General features: G+C 51.6%; 2 protein-coding genes across 7 annotated transcripts in view; both read right to left on the bottom strand.

Moving 5' to 3' along the window:
- Position 1: 1 nt before the first annotated feature.
- Positions 2 to 6,146, bottom strand: GHDC (GH3 domain containing). Of its 5 annotated transcripts, none has more exons than XM_030296799.1 (10): positions 5,755 to 6,018; positions 5,289 to 5,600; positions 4,872 to 4,993; positions 4,223 to 4,724; positions 3,633 to 3,825; positions 3,461 to 3,532; positions 3,254 to 3,387; positions 2,799 to 2,884; positions 1,640 to 1,705; positions 26 to 85 (listed from the first exon to the last, which is right to left on the bottom strand). In XM_030296799.1, exons 1-10 carry the CDS (start codon positions 5,924 to 5,926, stop codon positions 38 to 40), a joined length of 1,707 nt encoding a protein of 568 aa, XP_030152659.1. In that variant the 5' UTR covers positions 5,927 to 6,018; the 3' UTR covers positions 26 to 37. The 5 variants fall into 5 exon arrangements, with proteins under 5 accessions (XP_030152661.1, XP_030152659.1, XP_030152660.1 ...); XM_030296800.1 differs by lacking the exon at positions 26 to 85 and adding an exon at positions 6,032 to 6,146 and having other exon boundaries at positions 94 to 1,705; positions 5,289 to 5,569; positions 5,755 to 5,839; XM_030296801.1 differs by lacking the exon at positions 1,640 to 1,705 and having other exon boundaries at positions 2 to 85.
- Positions 6,147 to 12,179: 6,033 nt separating this feature from the next.
- STAT5B (signal transducer and activator of transcription 5B) overlaps positions 12,180 to 15,038 on the bottom strand; it is a 66,894-nt gene continuing 64,035 nt past the window's right edge. For both annotated transcript variants that reach the window (XM_030296794.1, XM_030296796.1), the window contains one exon: positions 12,180 to 14,827. In XM_030296794.1, the coding sequence (XP_030152654.1) occupies positions 14,701 to 14,827 (127 nt within the window). In that variant the 3' untranslated portion in view covers positions 12,180 to 14,700. The remainder of the gene's footprint in view (positions 14,828 to 15,038) is intronic.

Consider the following 15,038-nt stretch of genomic DNA (forward strand, 5'->3'; position numbering starts at 1 on the left):
GGCCGTTGACTGTGACCACTGATCAAGGGCCTGGGGTTTATAGTGCTCTGAGGTGGTGCAGGACAGACGGGTACTTGCGTCTACTCTGGGGCCAGACAAAGGCAAGTCTAAGATTAGCCTCCCACAGGGCAGCCGTCTCCAGGTTGGGCCCAAAGAATGGCCGCCAAGGCTCTCAGAAGCGGGAGTTCGATCACTGTGCCCAGGGTCCCCCCCTTGTCTGTCTGCCTGCTCCCTGGAGATGGGGCGGTCTCCGGGCATTAATGAGGCCACCTTGCACCCAGGAATCTGGGAGCACAAAAGAGGCCCTGGCTGGGGCGCTGGCCTGGGACAATGTATGTGTGTTTGGGGCGGGTGGGGGGGGGGCAACTGCTAATTAGGGCCGGAGAGAAGGCAGCTGTGAGACCCACTCTCCACATGGTGTATGTGGTGGGGGGAGGGCAGCTAGGCAGCAGGCCTAGCTCCCTGTTGCTGTCCCTGGGGTCTGTCAGGTTCCACGGCCCTCTTCCTTAATGGAAAAGTCTTCTTACACCTCTCCCTTCCCCCAGTTCTCTCCTTCCCTCTGCCCCTTCCACGAACCTCCAAGGGGGAAAAGCTTGAAAACTCAGCCTGGGTAGGGGGAGGAAACAGCCAAACCTGGTGTTGTTCTTGGACCTGCCCAGTTTCCCTCCTGTTCAGGTGGCCTGGAGTAGGGGATAGAGTCCCAATCCCACCATAGGAGAGAGTGAACGACCCGGGGCGGAGAGGACCGCGCCATCTCCAAGCCAGAGTCTCTTTTATTCAGGGCATGTCCATTATGCACCTGCTCTCAGCCAGGCCCTGCACAGCACTGGAGGGACAGTGTGCATCAGACATGGCCCAATTTTCCAGGAGCTCCAAAGTCCAGGTGGGGAGGCAACCTAGCATAATGATAGCTTCGTGGGAGAAAGGACCCCCAAAAGGCCTTGCATGCCAAGTAGATTTCCATCAGCTAAGACTGGGGAGGAGGCATTCCACAGAAGGCACAGCTTGAGCAGAGACCTGGAGGTGACAGTGCTTAGCTCATGCAGGATAGTAGGGTGTGGTCATCATAGCTGTGGCTTCCTTCTCAGGGGAGAGGTGGCTGGACAGGTAAGTGAGGGCCAGGGTGGGTCAAAGGGTCTTGCAGGCTAAGCTGATTGGTCTGAATCCTGTGGCCACTGGGGAGCCACAGGAGGGTTTTAGCAGGAAGAAGTTGTGGGGTTGATGGGGGATTGGGTGGCCTGGATGTGGGGCATGGAATCCAGCAGTAATTCAGAGGTAGAACTGGTGACTTGGCAACTGATCAGGAACAGGGACTGTGTTACTTAACAGGAGCTTGTGGGGCCTTGGGCAAGCCTCACAGCCTCAGGAAGCCTCAGTTTCCCCACTGCTAAGATGGGCAGTTAACCCAAATGGTCTCTGAGATTGCTTCCTGTTGTGATACTTCCTGACTTGCAGTATAGCCCCTGCCCATGGAGGTGATTTGTGGGTATTGGGCCAGACAGGCACCTGTGCTAAGCCAGCTAAGTTGAGGAGCAGTCCTTCCCCATTTACGGTAAGCTTGGAGTGGAGAGAGGGAGGAGGAGTGGGCTCTGGGTCTTCTGGGTTGACCTAGGCCATGGTAGGGGTCCCCAAGACCTACCCCAACCTGGAGTGGAGTGTGGGGGGAAAGCCTTGGTGTCCAGAGCTGAAGGTGGGGGAAGCCAGCCTGCAGCAAGAACAGGATGAATGAGACTACTACAGTTTCGCCATAAGCAGACCCTGAGTCCAGAATCTGGGTGCAAGTGGTTTATTTGGGAGGTAATCCTACAAAGCACATGAAAACATGGGGATGGGCAGGGTGGAAGGAAAACCAGTAAGAATTGTGTTAATCAGAGGGTTACCACTACGGGCAACCGGTGCAGAAGACACTTGAGAATTGTACTCAGGGACAGTGACGCTGAGGTCTCTTTCTCTGACGCCTGTCTTTTATTGACTGAGGGTCACTCCTGGGGAACATTAACGGTTAACACGTCCAGCCTGCCCAGTGACTGGGCCTGGAGACACAGGAGACATCGGCAGTATGTGGGAACTCTAGCAGTGTCCTCCGGAGGGCGCCACGGGACTTCAGGGAGGGCACTGCAGGGGCCAGTTGACGTGGGCTCCTCAGAACGGGCTGAACAGCTTAGACCTCCCTCAGGCCTGGGGTTCTGATGGGCAACTGTCACGCGGCACAGAGTCGAAGACCCTGGCCAAGACTTCCCATCCAGAGAGGCCACAGAGGAATGTACCAAGTGGCCTATGAGGGGGATGGGGCAGTGGGCAGGCCTCTCAGCTCAGGACACCACCCTTTTCTGCAGACACTGGGCCAGGTGCCTGTGCCTAAGGACCCGGGGCATCTCAGGAGGATAGGAGGACGAAGGGCAGGCTGCAAGGGCCACCCGGAGTTCTCTGAAGGCCCCTTGCCCCACCAGGTGGACTCTGGCAGGGCCCACGCTGCCCCAGAACCGCAAGGACTTGTAGCGGGGAGAGACTTCCTGAAGGCAGTGGTCAAGCTGGAAACAGAACGGCCTGAGTGAGGCTGGTGTGTAGCTGTGTGGCATGTGGATGAGGGATGCCTGATGGTGCCCAGGGTATGTGTGGTAGGTGTTTCATGTGTCCATATGTGTCTGTGGAATTCATCTCTCCCTTCCCAGAGCCTCAGGGAAGCTCTCCTCCCCGCCCCCCTCCTCCCCATCACTCCACTGCGCCCAGGGCACCTGGAGTCATGCAGGGTAAAGGAGACATGCAGTCCCGTCCTGTCCTATCCCTGTCTTGTTTACCTTGTCTCGATTTTCCTCTGACAGGTTTCTCAGGCCCCTCAGCGCCACAAACACCTCATAGTGGGGAGCCGAGCCCTCGGAGGAATCTGCAGACAAACCCCCATGTTCACACACTTTTGTCAACAGGGCAGCTCCCAACGCCAATGCCGGTGCTCCTACCTGTTCCACCTTACTCTGAGGTTCATGGGAGAAGAGGAATCCCTTGGTAGAGAGGAGGGTAAATGGAGAGGAACCCAAAACCTAATCGTAAATATGAAGCAGGCCCGGAAGGGAAAGGGGGAGAGACTGCAGCAGGAGGGATGGGAGTTAGACCTGAGTGAGCTAGGACTTGTGTTAGGAGCAACCAAAGAGGCCACGTCTTCTGACCTCTTTTCTAAAGTTCTTCCATCCGCATGGAATGGCATGGGGGGCAGCCAACTCAAGAATGGGGGGCAGGAGCTGATGGAGAAGCTTACCCAGAATGCTGCTCTCCACACAGCTGTGGTCTAACAGTTTCGCCCCTGGCCACTGCCCGACAGCCCGGCCCAGGGCCTCAGAGAACACATCCTCTCGAATGTCTTCTCCTCTCACACTCAGGGCCTGGCCCAGCCTGGGGAGGAGGAAGGAGACAGAGGAGCCTAGGGCACAAGGACGGCCCCTCAGCTCCCCAGGGGGTCACGTACCTGCAGACGAACCTGACGACTGGACACCGATTGTAGGCACCAACCACCTGTACCACATCACCCAGGCAGCACCTGACAGGTGGGGGAGTGGGGGGCGAGGTCAGCCCCAGGGGCCCATTCGCTCATATCCCTGGCCTTCGATAGGGTCCCAGAGGGGTGGGCAGGCGATCACCTGGTAAGGCTGTTGTGGTCGGTCAGCACCAGCTCATACTCCTTGCCCTTCTGGGCCTCGGCCAGCAGGACGGTAGAGGCAGCCTCTTCCTGGGCTCCTTTGTTGACTGGGAGCAGCTCAATAAAAGGAGCTCCAGGGGGCAGAAGGTAGAGCCCGCGGGGCTGCTCTGGCCACAGGTTCAGGCCCACCACCCCTGTGGGGAGCAAGCAGCCCTTCAGTGGCCGGTGCCCTTGCTTTCTGCTAGGCAGTAGCCCCTCCCCCGGGCCCCCAGGCCCCAGTTCTCTGAGCAGCTGTTCCCACTGCTGCCCTCCCACCCCTCCTTCCTGGCTCCCCCAGGCTCAGTGTGCCACCTCTGAGGCCCTAGTTGGGAGGAGGCGGTGGTTCGGCGGGTGGCAGACCTGGCGCCAAATGCTGGCACCGTGTGAATTTGTGCAAGTTTCTTAACCTCTATGAGCCTCAGTTTCTGCATGTGTATAAACGGAGCTGTTGGTGTTGGGGGGATTAAATGATTAGGTAGGGCTCAGTGTTTGGCAGCTAGCCGTGTGACCTCTGCCCCCTGCCCCAGCTCACTAGCCTTGAGTCCTGCTGACCTCCAGAGGCAGAGTAAGCCGGGGAGAAGAAGGCTAGCCCTTGGCACCACAATGCCTCCAGGGCAGCCACAGCCTCGGCCTGGCCTCCTGCGTCCAGAGTCACCACCACTTGTAGCTTCGGCCAGAGCCGAAGGGCCAGTCCTCGGGGCCCCTGCTCTAGGGCCTCCCGCAACTCAGTTGCCCGTCTGGGGAGAGGCACCCCCGGGTTCCCGGCAGCTATTGTCTCAGCTAGCTCTTCGCCATCCGCCTCCAGGCCCACAAAGACGTCCAGGAGTTCGGCCGCTGTCCCACCTTCCAGTGCCCGCAGCCCTGGGGACCTCAGTGCCTTCAGCAGCAGGGCCCCAGGGTGCTTGGCTCCAGGGGCGCTAACCTGGCCCAAGGCACGCCAAGGCCAGGGGAGAGGGCAGGGCCAGGGGGACGTAGGGGTCACACAGGCGGTGCCTCCCGGAGCCAGCACTTCTGGATAGGCCTTGTTTAGGGCTGCCAGACCCAGCAAGGTGGCCTGGAGGGAGACAAGAGAGGGTGTTGGCCCTGGGCCTGAGCCAGTCCCCGAGCCCCCAGTTTGGGGGTTCTTTGCCCACCCTGCTGGGAGGGTTTGGCTGCAAGTAGGGGTCTCTAATGGGGCTAGGCTCCAGCCTTCTCCGTTTACCTGCAGAGAGGCCTCTCCGTAGTACTGGGTTGAGGTAGGAGGCGAGAGCTGCCCCTCACTTTCTTCCTCTTGGGCCTGGCTGGCCTTGGTCAGTGGGAGATGGTTCCGGAAGGTGCTTATATCTGTAGCCCAAAGACATCATAAACTCGTCCTGAAGCCACAGTTTCCCAAGAGTTTCAGGCAAGATGGGTGAGACCCTTAATAAGGAACCCAGCATAGGCTTAGGCTGAGCGGGGCTACTGGGGCCCAGGAATGGAAAATTCATCTTGAACAATCCTGAGCCTGGGTAGGTCTTTGCGTTGGGCCCCTCTGTGCTGGCGGTAGAAGGTGAGAGGGAATCCTTGGGTTCTGAAATCTGACTATCCTGTGGGGTTTCTATCTGTTTGGGGCCACCTCCCCAGCCCCTTGGAAACACACCTGTGTTCCCCCTGAGGGGACCGCGGGGCCCCTGGGCTCCCTGCAGACACCACTTCAGGGCCTGCTGCTGGCTCTGGCCCGCGTGCAGTGTGCTCTGTTCTAGTCTCCGCTGCTGCCAGGCGGCCGCCCAGCACAGGGTCCCTGCTGTCACACAGTGCTGGAGGCTAGCAAGCCAGGACAGCCTGGCATCTTGGGGCTGCCGCTGCCAGAGCACGGCCAGCAGTGGCAGCAGCAGCAGCAGGAGAAGGAACAGCAGCAGCAGCAGCATCTCCAAGCAGCTCCTGGGAGGAGGAAGGGACCCAAGTTCTGGTCCTGGAGGGGAGGAGAGGATAACCCATTTCTCCCTCACCTTAAGCCCCCTCTACCGCACGAGAAACCCAGGAAAAAGGAAGTCTGGGAAGAAGCCAGGACCCATCAGGCAGGTGATGCAGAGGAGACAACATCAAGGCCTTGGAGTCACACTGACCTGAGGTCGGACACTGGCTCTGACACTTGGTTAGCCGTAGGGCCCTGGGTAAGTCAGCCAGCTGCTCTGGGCTCCGTTCCCCTGTCTGTAAAATGGGAATAATAACAGCTTCGCAGAAGATATAGACAGGGTTTGACACAGTGCCTGGCACACAGCGGCTGCTCAATGACATGTCCTGCCCACTCCTGGGTGGCTCTGCTGCATCCCAGGATCCACCCTGTCCCCGCTCCGGGCCCCTCCTAAGCCCCGGGGAAGTGGTTCCATGTCCCATGTGCACCTGTCATAGCCCACTTGCGCAGACTCTCAGCACCCAGGGCCCCCTCGGCGGTGGGTACTTGGGTCTCTGTACACAGCCAGTCAGAAAGATGGAGCCGTGGCTTTAAAGGGAGGGGCCCTGATGGGGAAATCCGGTCACGGGCCTGAGGGAGGAGCTGGGGGGGGGGTGCTCTTAAAGGGGCAGCTTGCCTAAGGGCCCAAGCCCAAGCTGGCAGGTGGGAGGAAGCTACCGTGGGAGACTTCAAACTCCTGCTGTCTTCAAACTCCTGCAGGTGAAGGAAGAGAAAGCTGAGTGTGGGAAAGAGTTCAGGAAGCAGCTTGAGTTGGGAGAAGGGCGCACCCCAGGAGAGCAGGTTCAAGCTGGAGAACTGTTAAAAAAAAAAATTTTTTTTTCTCCCAATCCAGAAACCATGTCCACAAAGATCTACCAGCTTTCTCTCACAAAGGTGGTAGAGAAATAAATCCCCTCCCCTGGCATAAGCAACCACAAATCTAGTTGCTCTCCATATAGATTTGTCTGTTCTGGACATTTCATATAAATGGAATCAGAACACGTGGTCTTTTGTGCTGGCTCCTTTCACTTAGCATGTTTTCAAGGTTCTTCCACGTCATACCGTGTAGCAGTAGTTAATTTCTTTTTATTGCCAAATGTATTTCATGGTATGGATATGCCACACCACATTTACTTATCCGTTCATCAGTTGATGGGCATTTGGGGTCATTTCCGTTCTTTGGCTACTATGTATAACGCTATTACGGATATTTGTGTACAAGTTTTTCTGTGGATATATGTTTTTATTTTCTTGCATAAAAATGTGATGAATGCAAGGGATTTACTGCATTCCAATGAATAGAATAGCTGGGTTGCATAAGTAGCTCTGTTTAACTGTGTAAGGAACTGTTAAACTGGTTTCCATAGTGGCTGCACCATTTTACATCCCCACCAGCAGTATATGAGGGTTTCAAATTCTCTACATCCTTGCAAACACTTGTTATTACCCAACTTTTTGATCACAGCTATCGTAGTGGGGTGTGAAGTGACTTGAGTCTGTTTTAATTTGCATGGTCCCCGATGACCAATGACCAAGCATCTTTTCATGTATCTATTGGCCATTTATACACTTCTATGGAGAAATGTCTTTTCAGATCCTTTACCCATTTTTTACTGGGCTATTTGTCTTTTTATTATTAAGCTGTAAGAGTTCTTTATATATTTTGCAGTCAAGTCCCCTGTCAGATAGATGATTTGCAAATGGATTCTTCCATTCTGTGGGTTGTCTCTTCATTTTCTTGATAGTGTCCTTTGAAGCACAAAAATTTTAAATTTTGATGAAGTCTAATTGTCTACTTTTTCTTTTGTTGCTTGTGCTTTTGGTGTCATATCTAGGGACCCATCGTCAAGTCCAAGGTCATGAAGATTTACTCCTATGTTTTCTTCCAATACTTCCATAAAATTAGCTCTTACATTTAGGTCTTTGATTTGTTTTTTCTTGTGGTAAAATATGCCTAAGATTTACCATTTTAACCCGATCCGGTATCCACTTCAGTGGCATTAAGTACATTCACACCATCGTGCAACCATCACCACCATCCATTTCCAGAACTTTTTCTTCTTCCTACACTGAAGTGTGACTCATGAAACACTAACTCCCCATTCCTCCTCTCCCCAGCCTCTGATGACCATGATTCTATTTTCTGTCTTCATGAGTTTGACTACTCCAGGTAGCTAACATAGGGGCATCCATACAATGTCTGTCCTTTTATGTCTGTCTTATTCATTCAGCATAATGTCTTCAAGATTCACCCATGTTGTGGCATGTGTCAGAATTCCCTTCCTTTTTAAAGCTGAATGAGGGGCGCCTGGGTGGCGCAGTCGGTTAAGCGTCCGACTTCAGCCAGGTCACGATCTCGCGGTCCGTGAGTTCGAGCCCCGCGTCAGGCTCTGGGCTGATGGCTCAGAGCCTGGAGCCTGTTTCCCATTCTGTGTCTCCCTCTCTCTGTGGCCCTCCCCTGTTCATGCTCTGTCTCTCTCTCTCTGTCCCAAAAATAAATAAACGTTGAAAAAAAAAATAAAGCTGAATGATATTCCCTTGTATGTCTAGACCACATTTAGTTTACCCATTCACCCACCGATGGACACTTGTGTTATTTTCACCTTTTGGCTTTTGTGAATAACGCTGCTACGAACACGGGTGTACAAATATCTGTTTGAGTCCCGCTTTCAATTCTTTTGAGTATATACCCAGAAGTGCTGGATCACATGTTTAACTTTTTGAGGAATCTCCATGGTATTTTCACAGCAGCTGCTACTTTACATGCCTACCTGCAACGCACATGGGTTCCAATTTTTCCGCATCCCCTACAACAGTTGTTATTTTGTTTTGTTTTGATAACAGCCAATCTAATGGGTAAGAAGTATTTCATTGTAGTTGTGATTTGCATTTTTTTTTTTTTAGAAAAAATTTTTAAGTTTCTTTTTATTTCTTTTGGGAGAGATACAGAGAGCAAGCGGGGAGGGGCAGAGAGAGATGGAGACATAGAATCTGAAGCAAGCTCCAGACTCCGGGCTGTCAGCATAGAGCTCAACTCGGGGCTCTAACTCACAAACGGTGAGATCATGACCTGAGCCGAAATCAAGTCAGATGCTTAACTGACTAAGCCACCCAGGTACCCCATGATTTGCATTTCTAACGACTGAGCATTTCTTGTGTATTTATTGTCCCCCTGTATATCTTTAGAGAAATGTCTACTCACATCCTTTCCATTTAAAAATGGGGCACCTGGGTGGCTCAGTCGGTTAAGCGTCTGACTTTGGCTCGAGTCATGATCTTGCAGTTCGTGAGTTCTAGCCCTGCATCGGGCTCTGTGCTGACAGCTCGGAGCCTGGAGCCTGCTTTGGATTCTCTGTCTCCCTCTCTCTGCCCCTCCCCGGCTTGTGCTCTCTCTTTCTCTCAAAAACCCGGCTTGTGCTCTCTCTTTCTCTCAAAAATAAGTAAACATTAATTTTTTTTTTAAATTGTTGTTGACTTGTAGGAATTCTTTATATATTCTGGATATTAATCCCTTATCAGACATATAATTTGCACATATTTTCTCCCAATCTGTGGGTTGTCTACTCACTCTAACAGTGTCCTTTGATGCACAAAAGTTTTTGTTTTGATGAGGTCTACTTTTTTTTTAAAGTTTATTTATTTATTTATTTATTTATTTATTTTGAGTGAGAGACAGAGCACGAATGGGGTTGGGGCAGACAGAGAGGAGAGAGCAAGAATCCCAAGCAGACTTTGCACCAGGGCAGAGCCCAATGAAGGACCCAACCAACCAACTATGAGATCATGACCTGACCCAAAGTCGGACGCTTAACCGACTGAGCCACCCAGATACCCCGATGAGGTCCAATTTATTTTGTGTTGCCTGTGGTGTCATGGCCAAGAAATCATTGCCAAATCCAATGTCATGAAGTTTTCTATGGTTTCTTCTAAGATTTTTATAGTTTTATCTCTTACATTTAGGTCTTTGATCCATTTTAATTTTTGTACGTGATGTAACATAAGGCTCCAACTTTATTCTTTTTTTTTTTTTTAATGTTTTTATTTTTTTGAGAGAAAGAGTACGCCCACGTGCATGCTCAGGAGAGGGGCAGAGAAAGAGGAGGACAGAAGGATACAAAGCGGGCTCCCCGCTGACAGGCTGACAGGCTGACAGCAGCAGCCCGATGCAGGGCTCGAACTCCCCAACTGTGAGATCACAACCTGACCCAAAGTTGGACACTCAACTGACTGAGCCACCCAGGCGTCCCTCTCCACCCCCCCCCCAACTTTATTCTTTTGCATGTGGCTATCCAGTTGTCCCAGCACCACTTGTCCCAGCACCACTTGTTGAAAAGACTATTCTTTCCCCATTGCATGGTTTTGGCACTCCTGTGAAAAATCAGTTGACCACGGACACATGGGTTTCCTTCTGGACTCTGAATTCTATTCTATGGATCCATACATCTATCCTTATGCCAGTATCACACTATGTTGATTATTGTTGCTTTGCACTAAGTTTTGACCTACTGTGACATGTGACTACTTCAACTTTATTCTTTTTCAGTTGGTTATTTAGGAGTATATTGTTTAACTTCCATATATTTGTGAATTTTCCAGGGCTTATCTTGTTATTGTTATTTGGGTAGTGAGTGGCTGATCATTTTAGTGAGTCCACATACTTCCCACCCCCCACCTCCCTACAGTGCAAAGCCTCTGCTATTGCTCATTCAGGGGGTGCAGACTTGAGTATGCCCAGTCACCCTAGCATGACAGTGATTTTCACCTCTTTCCCTGACCACACCCAGCTGTTAAGCTACATGAATTGTTGGCTAATTGCTATATATTTTCCAACAATGCTTTGGGGGGAGAAATGGCTCCACAAACTGATCCAATCAAATTCAGGTTTCTTTGAAGGGACAGTTTCACGGCCAGTGTTTGAGATTTGTTCTGACCCCGAGAGAGCTCCTCCCGGCTGTCTCTTTCCCCATCTTTCTCTAGCACACTCGCTAGCCCAGCTCAACCTCTACCTCCGATAAAGCTATCTGTTCTCCTGCCACTTGCTTTTCACAACCTCCAAGGTTTCAGAGAGCACCCTTAAGCTTGAATTTCCCTTGCAAATGAAGTCCGTTCTTTTGAGGAGAGATTCGAAGTTTTCTGTTTCAGAGCCTGCCTCTCTGTCCCGCCCCCCCCCTCCTCCGTATATCTTAGCCCTGATCATTCTTAAGCTGCACACCCACGTCTCCTTGGACATTCCAACGTATCCGGATTTGTACTCAATCTTCCTCCCAACCTGCTCCTCTCCCACATCTTCCCCTTCCCATCTCACTGAGGTGCATCTCTATCAATTACTTCCCAAGCCAGAAACCTGGAATTACTCTAGACTCCAATCCTGCTCTCCAGCATTGGTCACAATGTCTGCATAGTAGGCCTCAGGGCCACTGCTGTGGTATCCTCATCTAGAACCTCCTCTCTGACCCACACTGTTGAAACAGCCTCCCCGGATCCCTGCCTTCCTCTTTTGCCTCCCTTCAATCCATCATACACAGTGTCGCTATAGTATTTCCTAAAATGAGACTCTGGCCATTCCTTTGCTTGAAGTCTGGTAAGGTTTCACTTGCCATCATGCTCAGGTGAAGTTTAAACTCTTAGCCTGGCACACTAGGCTTCATCACTGGCCACAGTTCTCAAAGTGTGGTCCTTGCCCCCGTATCACCTGACAACTTGTTAGAACTGCAAATTCTGGGGCACGTAGGTGGCTCAGGAGGTTCAATGTCTGATTTCAGCTCAGGCCATGATCTCATGGTTCATGAGTTTGAGCCCCCAAGGGCTTTCTGCTGTCAGTACAGAGCCCACTTTGGATCCTCTCTCTCCCCCTCTCTCTGCTCCTTTCTTGCTCACTCTCTCTCAAAATAAATAAATTTTAAAAAAAAAATGCAAATTCTGAGGCTCAACCCCAGGCCTACTGGCTGGGACACTCTGGAGAGTTGCCCAGCGATCTGCACTTTAGCCAGTTTTCCAGGAGATTGTGATGCAGGCCTGAGCTGAGAAGCAGACGTCACCCTCTATCCAGCCGTATCTGGCCCTCCTGCATCTCCAGCTTCTGCCTGTGCTGGTCTCTCCACCTGAGCGCCTCTCCTAACTCCCATGTGTTCTTTAGGGGTCAGCTCAAGCTAACTGGTGCCCTTCTTCCATGTTCTCTTGTATTCCCTTACGGCCTCAGGACAGCTTTATTGCAGCGTGAGCCAATCTCCTATCATGTTTGGTTATGTTTGTCATCTTTCCTGGGCCACGATCCTCTTGAGGGCAGAACAATTTCTCCTCCCACTCACAATGCCCAGCTCAGAGCAGGCAACTCGAAATGTGCTTGAAATTTAAGGGTAAGCTTTGTAATGGGAACAGTGTGGAATCAGGAGGCTAGGAGGTACAGACGATCACTCTAATTTTTAAAACATCATATGAACAGGAAGGTAAGAAATGCCCCCTCTGCCATCAAAGCTAGGACACATTCTCTGAGGCCACCAGTTCCGTTTTTCACAGTCACACTGATGATCGCAAATATTTCCCTATCAAAGCCACCCTCCCTCACCATCTCGATGAAAAGAAAAACAGAACTCAATATTGTCCCTTCAGAGGAAGCCTTTATTGTAACATAAAATACACAATTTTGTGACTGCCCCAGATTGTACACAATACTTTTTTGGTGGCTACATACTAATCTGCCTCAACACTAAAATATGTATCTGAAATAATTTCACAAAGTTTTAAAAAGAAAAATTATAAAAAGTATACTTCCACTTTAAGTTCTATTCACTTTTAGTCTCCCCACCCCCCTACAAAAACCCGGCACATACCACACATTGAAACATTTGATGACTTATGTGTGTGCGTGTCTGGGGGCGAGTGAGAGGCAGAGGAGGTCAAGACTTGCCACTGCCTCTTTTGTGGTTTGCAGGAACAGGGAGAAAAGAGAAAACACAACGCAGATAGCGAGCATACCTTTCAGTCAAACATCTCTCCCATCTATCAGCGCAGCCTCAGGAAAACGGAGGACAGGTCAGCGACCGTACCAGCATGGGACCCCTCTGCTCGGGGCAGCCACGCTCTTTGGCTCCTGTCCCCCCAATCTCCAGTGCCAACCGTCAAGGGCAAGCTCTGCCCACAGCACACCCTGGGGCTGGGTCCCTGCCAACGTGAAAGTGTGTCAGTTCCGCCCCGTCGGGGCTGCTGAGCTCCCGGCTGGCCTGCCACGGCACTCAGGGCACTCAGGGCACTCAGGGGCCGGTGCTGGTGAAGTCCAATGGGCAGGCAGGGAAGGGCTCTTTATGACTGGGTCCGAGAGCGGTCAGGCCTCCTCCTCCTGCTTCCCCAACACTCATCCTCATGGGTGGAATTTTAATCAAATCTTGAGGGGTATGTAAAGGGCTTAGCGACATCCTATGTCACTGCTGGTATCATGGAAGGGTCGGCCTGCTCCTCAGAGGCAGAGAGATTCTACTGCCTGGCATAGAAAAATAAATCAGTGTATGAAACCAAGCCAGGGCAAACAGCAGCTTTTAAAAAGTCATCTTCCAATAAATAATTTACTACAGAGGAATATTTTCCTTTAACATCAAAACACTGATAAATTCAGAAGTCATTTTTGTAAAAAAAATATGTTTATTTACTCACATGTATAAAAATAAGGTTTTTAGGGCCATTCTCTCCTGGTGTGGTCATTCCTTCTTTTGGAGAAGGGGGCCGGGGGTGAGTGACCTTTAGGCCTACCCGGAAAGCTATACCTGCTTCCCCCTCTTCCCACCTGACTGCGATAGACCGTTCCTTCCTTCTGGGGTAAAGCTACGGAAGAAATCGTGGACGTTGTACTGAAGCTGTTTTGTTTGGTTTCTGCAGCTTACCAAACTTCCTAGGAAACCCACTGACTGTGTTGCCCCAGATTACCAACGCTGACACCCAGTGGCCCATACCAAGTGGGCAACAATGTCGCTGAGCACACTGGCCCTGGGTTCGAACTGCACCCCCACCGGCCCCTCCCTGAGATGGCCCGTGTGGACGGTGAAGGGAATCGAGGTGACCTGGGTGTGAATGGCACAGGACCTGCCACAGGAAGAAAGGGCTGTGATATCAGATCAGGGTGGGAAGAGCAAAACAAGAAGTCCCGATTTAGAAACAAAACACCAGTCAGCCTGTGCGAGTGGCCACCATCAGTAAGCCGTGGGGTAGCCGCACTCGGGCGGAAGGACGGGCAGACCAGAGGGCAGCTGCCCCGGGTGGCAAGGCAGCTTTCTCAGCGCCTGTGGGTCACGGCCTGGCCTTCCACTCTGGCTGCGACACAAAGGACATCAGCACTGTAAGCTGCGGTTATGTGACCCTCTTTTCTTTTCTCTGGTTCATCAAACGTGTCTGCGCACGTGCACACACACAGAACTGAGGGGCAATTCACACAGTGGATGGAAGGAGAGGGAAGGAAAGAACATGGGTTCAGTGTTACTTAAAAAGCAACTACCCATCAGACAACCCGTGACTTCCCTTGCCCCAACAATCACTGTATGTCCCCGCTTTTTCCCATCCCTACCCAGGAAAACAGGAGTCAGGGAGAGGGAAGGAGGGAGGACGGCTTTCTTTTTCAAAAGGCAATTTGTACATTTCAGAGGAAAGCAGAGACAATCACGGTTATATATCAGTTGCTTGGCAGACACAGTGACAAATCTCACAGGAGAGGTGCTTTCTCCTCCCTTTGTCCTTCTCTGACTTGAACAGCCACATGTCAAAGTTCAGCCACCCTCTGAACACATGGCCAAGTTCCAGGGTTCATGGAACTACTGCCTTTTACACAAGGTTAAAACAACCACAGCCACTGTTTATGGCCCCAGTGCTGCAACTAAACTCTGGACAGCAAGGGGGAGAAACAGCCCAATGTGAAAACTCACGCACACACACACCCACACACCCTCACACTCACACACTCACACACGTTCCCTTCACTGGTGCCACCATGCACAGAAACACTAAAGTCACAACTAGTATTAACACTTCACATTATGAGTATTGTTTCCAAAGAGAAGCGATTCATGGAATTAAAACATCCACAAGAGTAACTCCTCTGGCGAGGACGAAGAAGCTAAAGACGGAGATGGGGGCGTCATGACTGCGCGTGAGGGATCCACTGACTGTCCATAGGTCGGCCCAAGAGCTCTTCCACACGCCGTGCCACATCCATTGTGTCATCCAGATCAAAGTCCCCATCATTGTCAAGGACGGGGTCAGGGCTTGGGAGAAAAAGATAAGAGATAAAGGGAAGGGGAAGGTTGCCCAAGGCCAATGATGAGCCACAGAGACCACCCCAAGCCCCACACCCCACTGGGTGAACAGCCCAAGATGGCCTGTGCCCTTGGCCTGGGCTTCAGGGGAAAGATGCTCCTGATCTGAACAGTGGGGAGTAGAGTCCTTTGCTATCTGGACGGAGAGGCTCAGGCTAGA

Source organism: Lynx canadensis, chromosome E1 (assembly GCF_007474595.2).
Source record: "Lynx canadensis isolate LIC74 chromosome E1, mLynCan4.pri.v2, whole genome shotgun sequence".
Classification (NCBI taxonomy): domain Eukaryota; kingdom Metazoa; phylum Chordata; class Mammalia; order Carnivora; family Felidae; genus Lynx; species Lynx canadensis.

Excerpts from the sequence above, each read along its gene's own strand:
- GHDC (XM_030296797.1), bottom strand. The coding sequence starts at position 5,926 with ATGTCATTGAGCAGCCGCTGTGTGCCAGGCACTGTGTCAAACCCTGTC. Across the intron at positions 4,725-4,871 it reads ACGGAGAGGCCTCTCTGCAG|GCCACCTTGCTGGGTCTGGC; the intron begins GTAAACGGAGAA and ends GTCTCCCTCCAG. Across the intron at positions 3,826-4,222 it reads GGCTTACTCTGCCTCTGGAG|GGGTGGTGGGCCTGAACCTG; the intron begins GTCAGCAGGACT and ends TGCTCCCCACAG.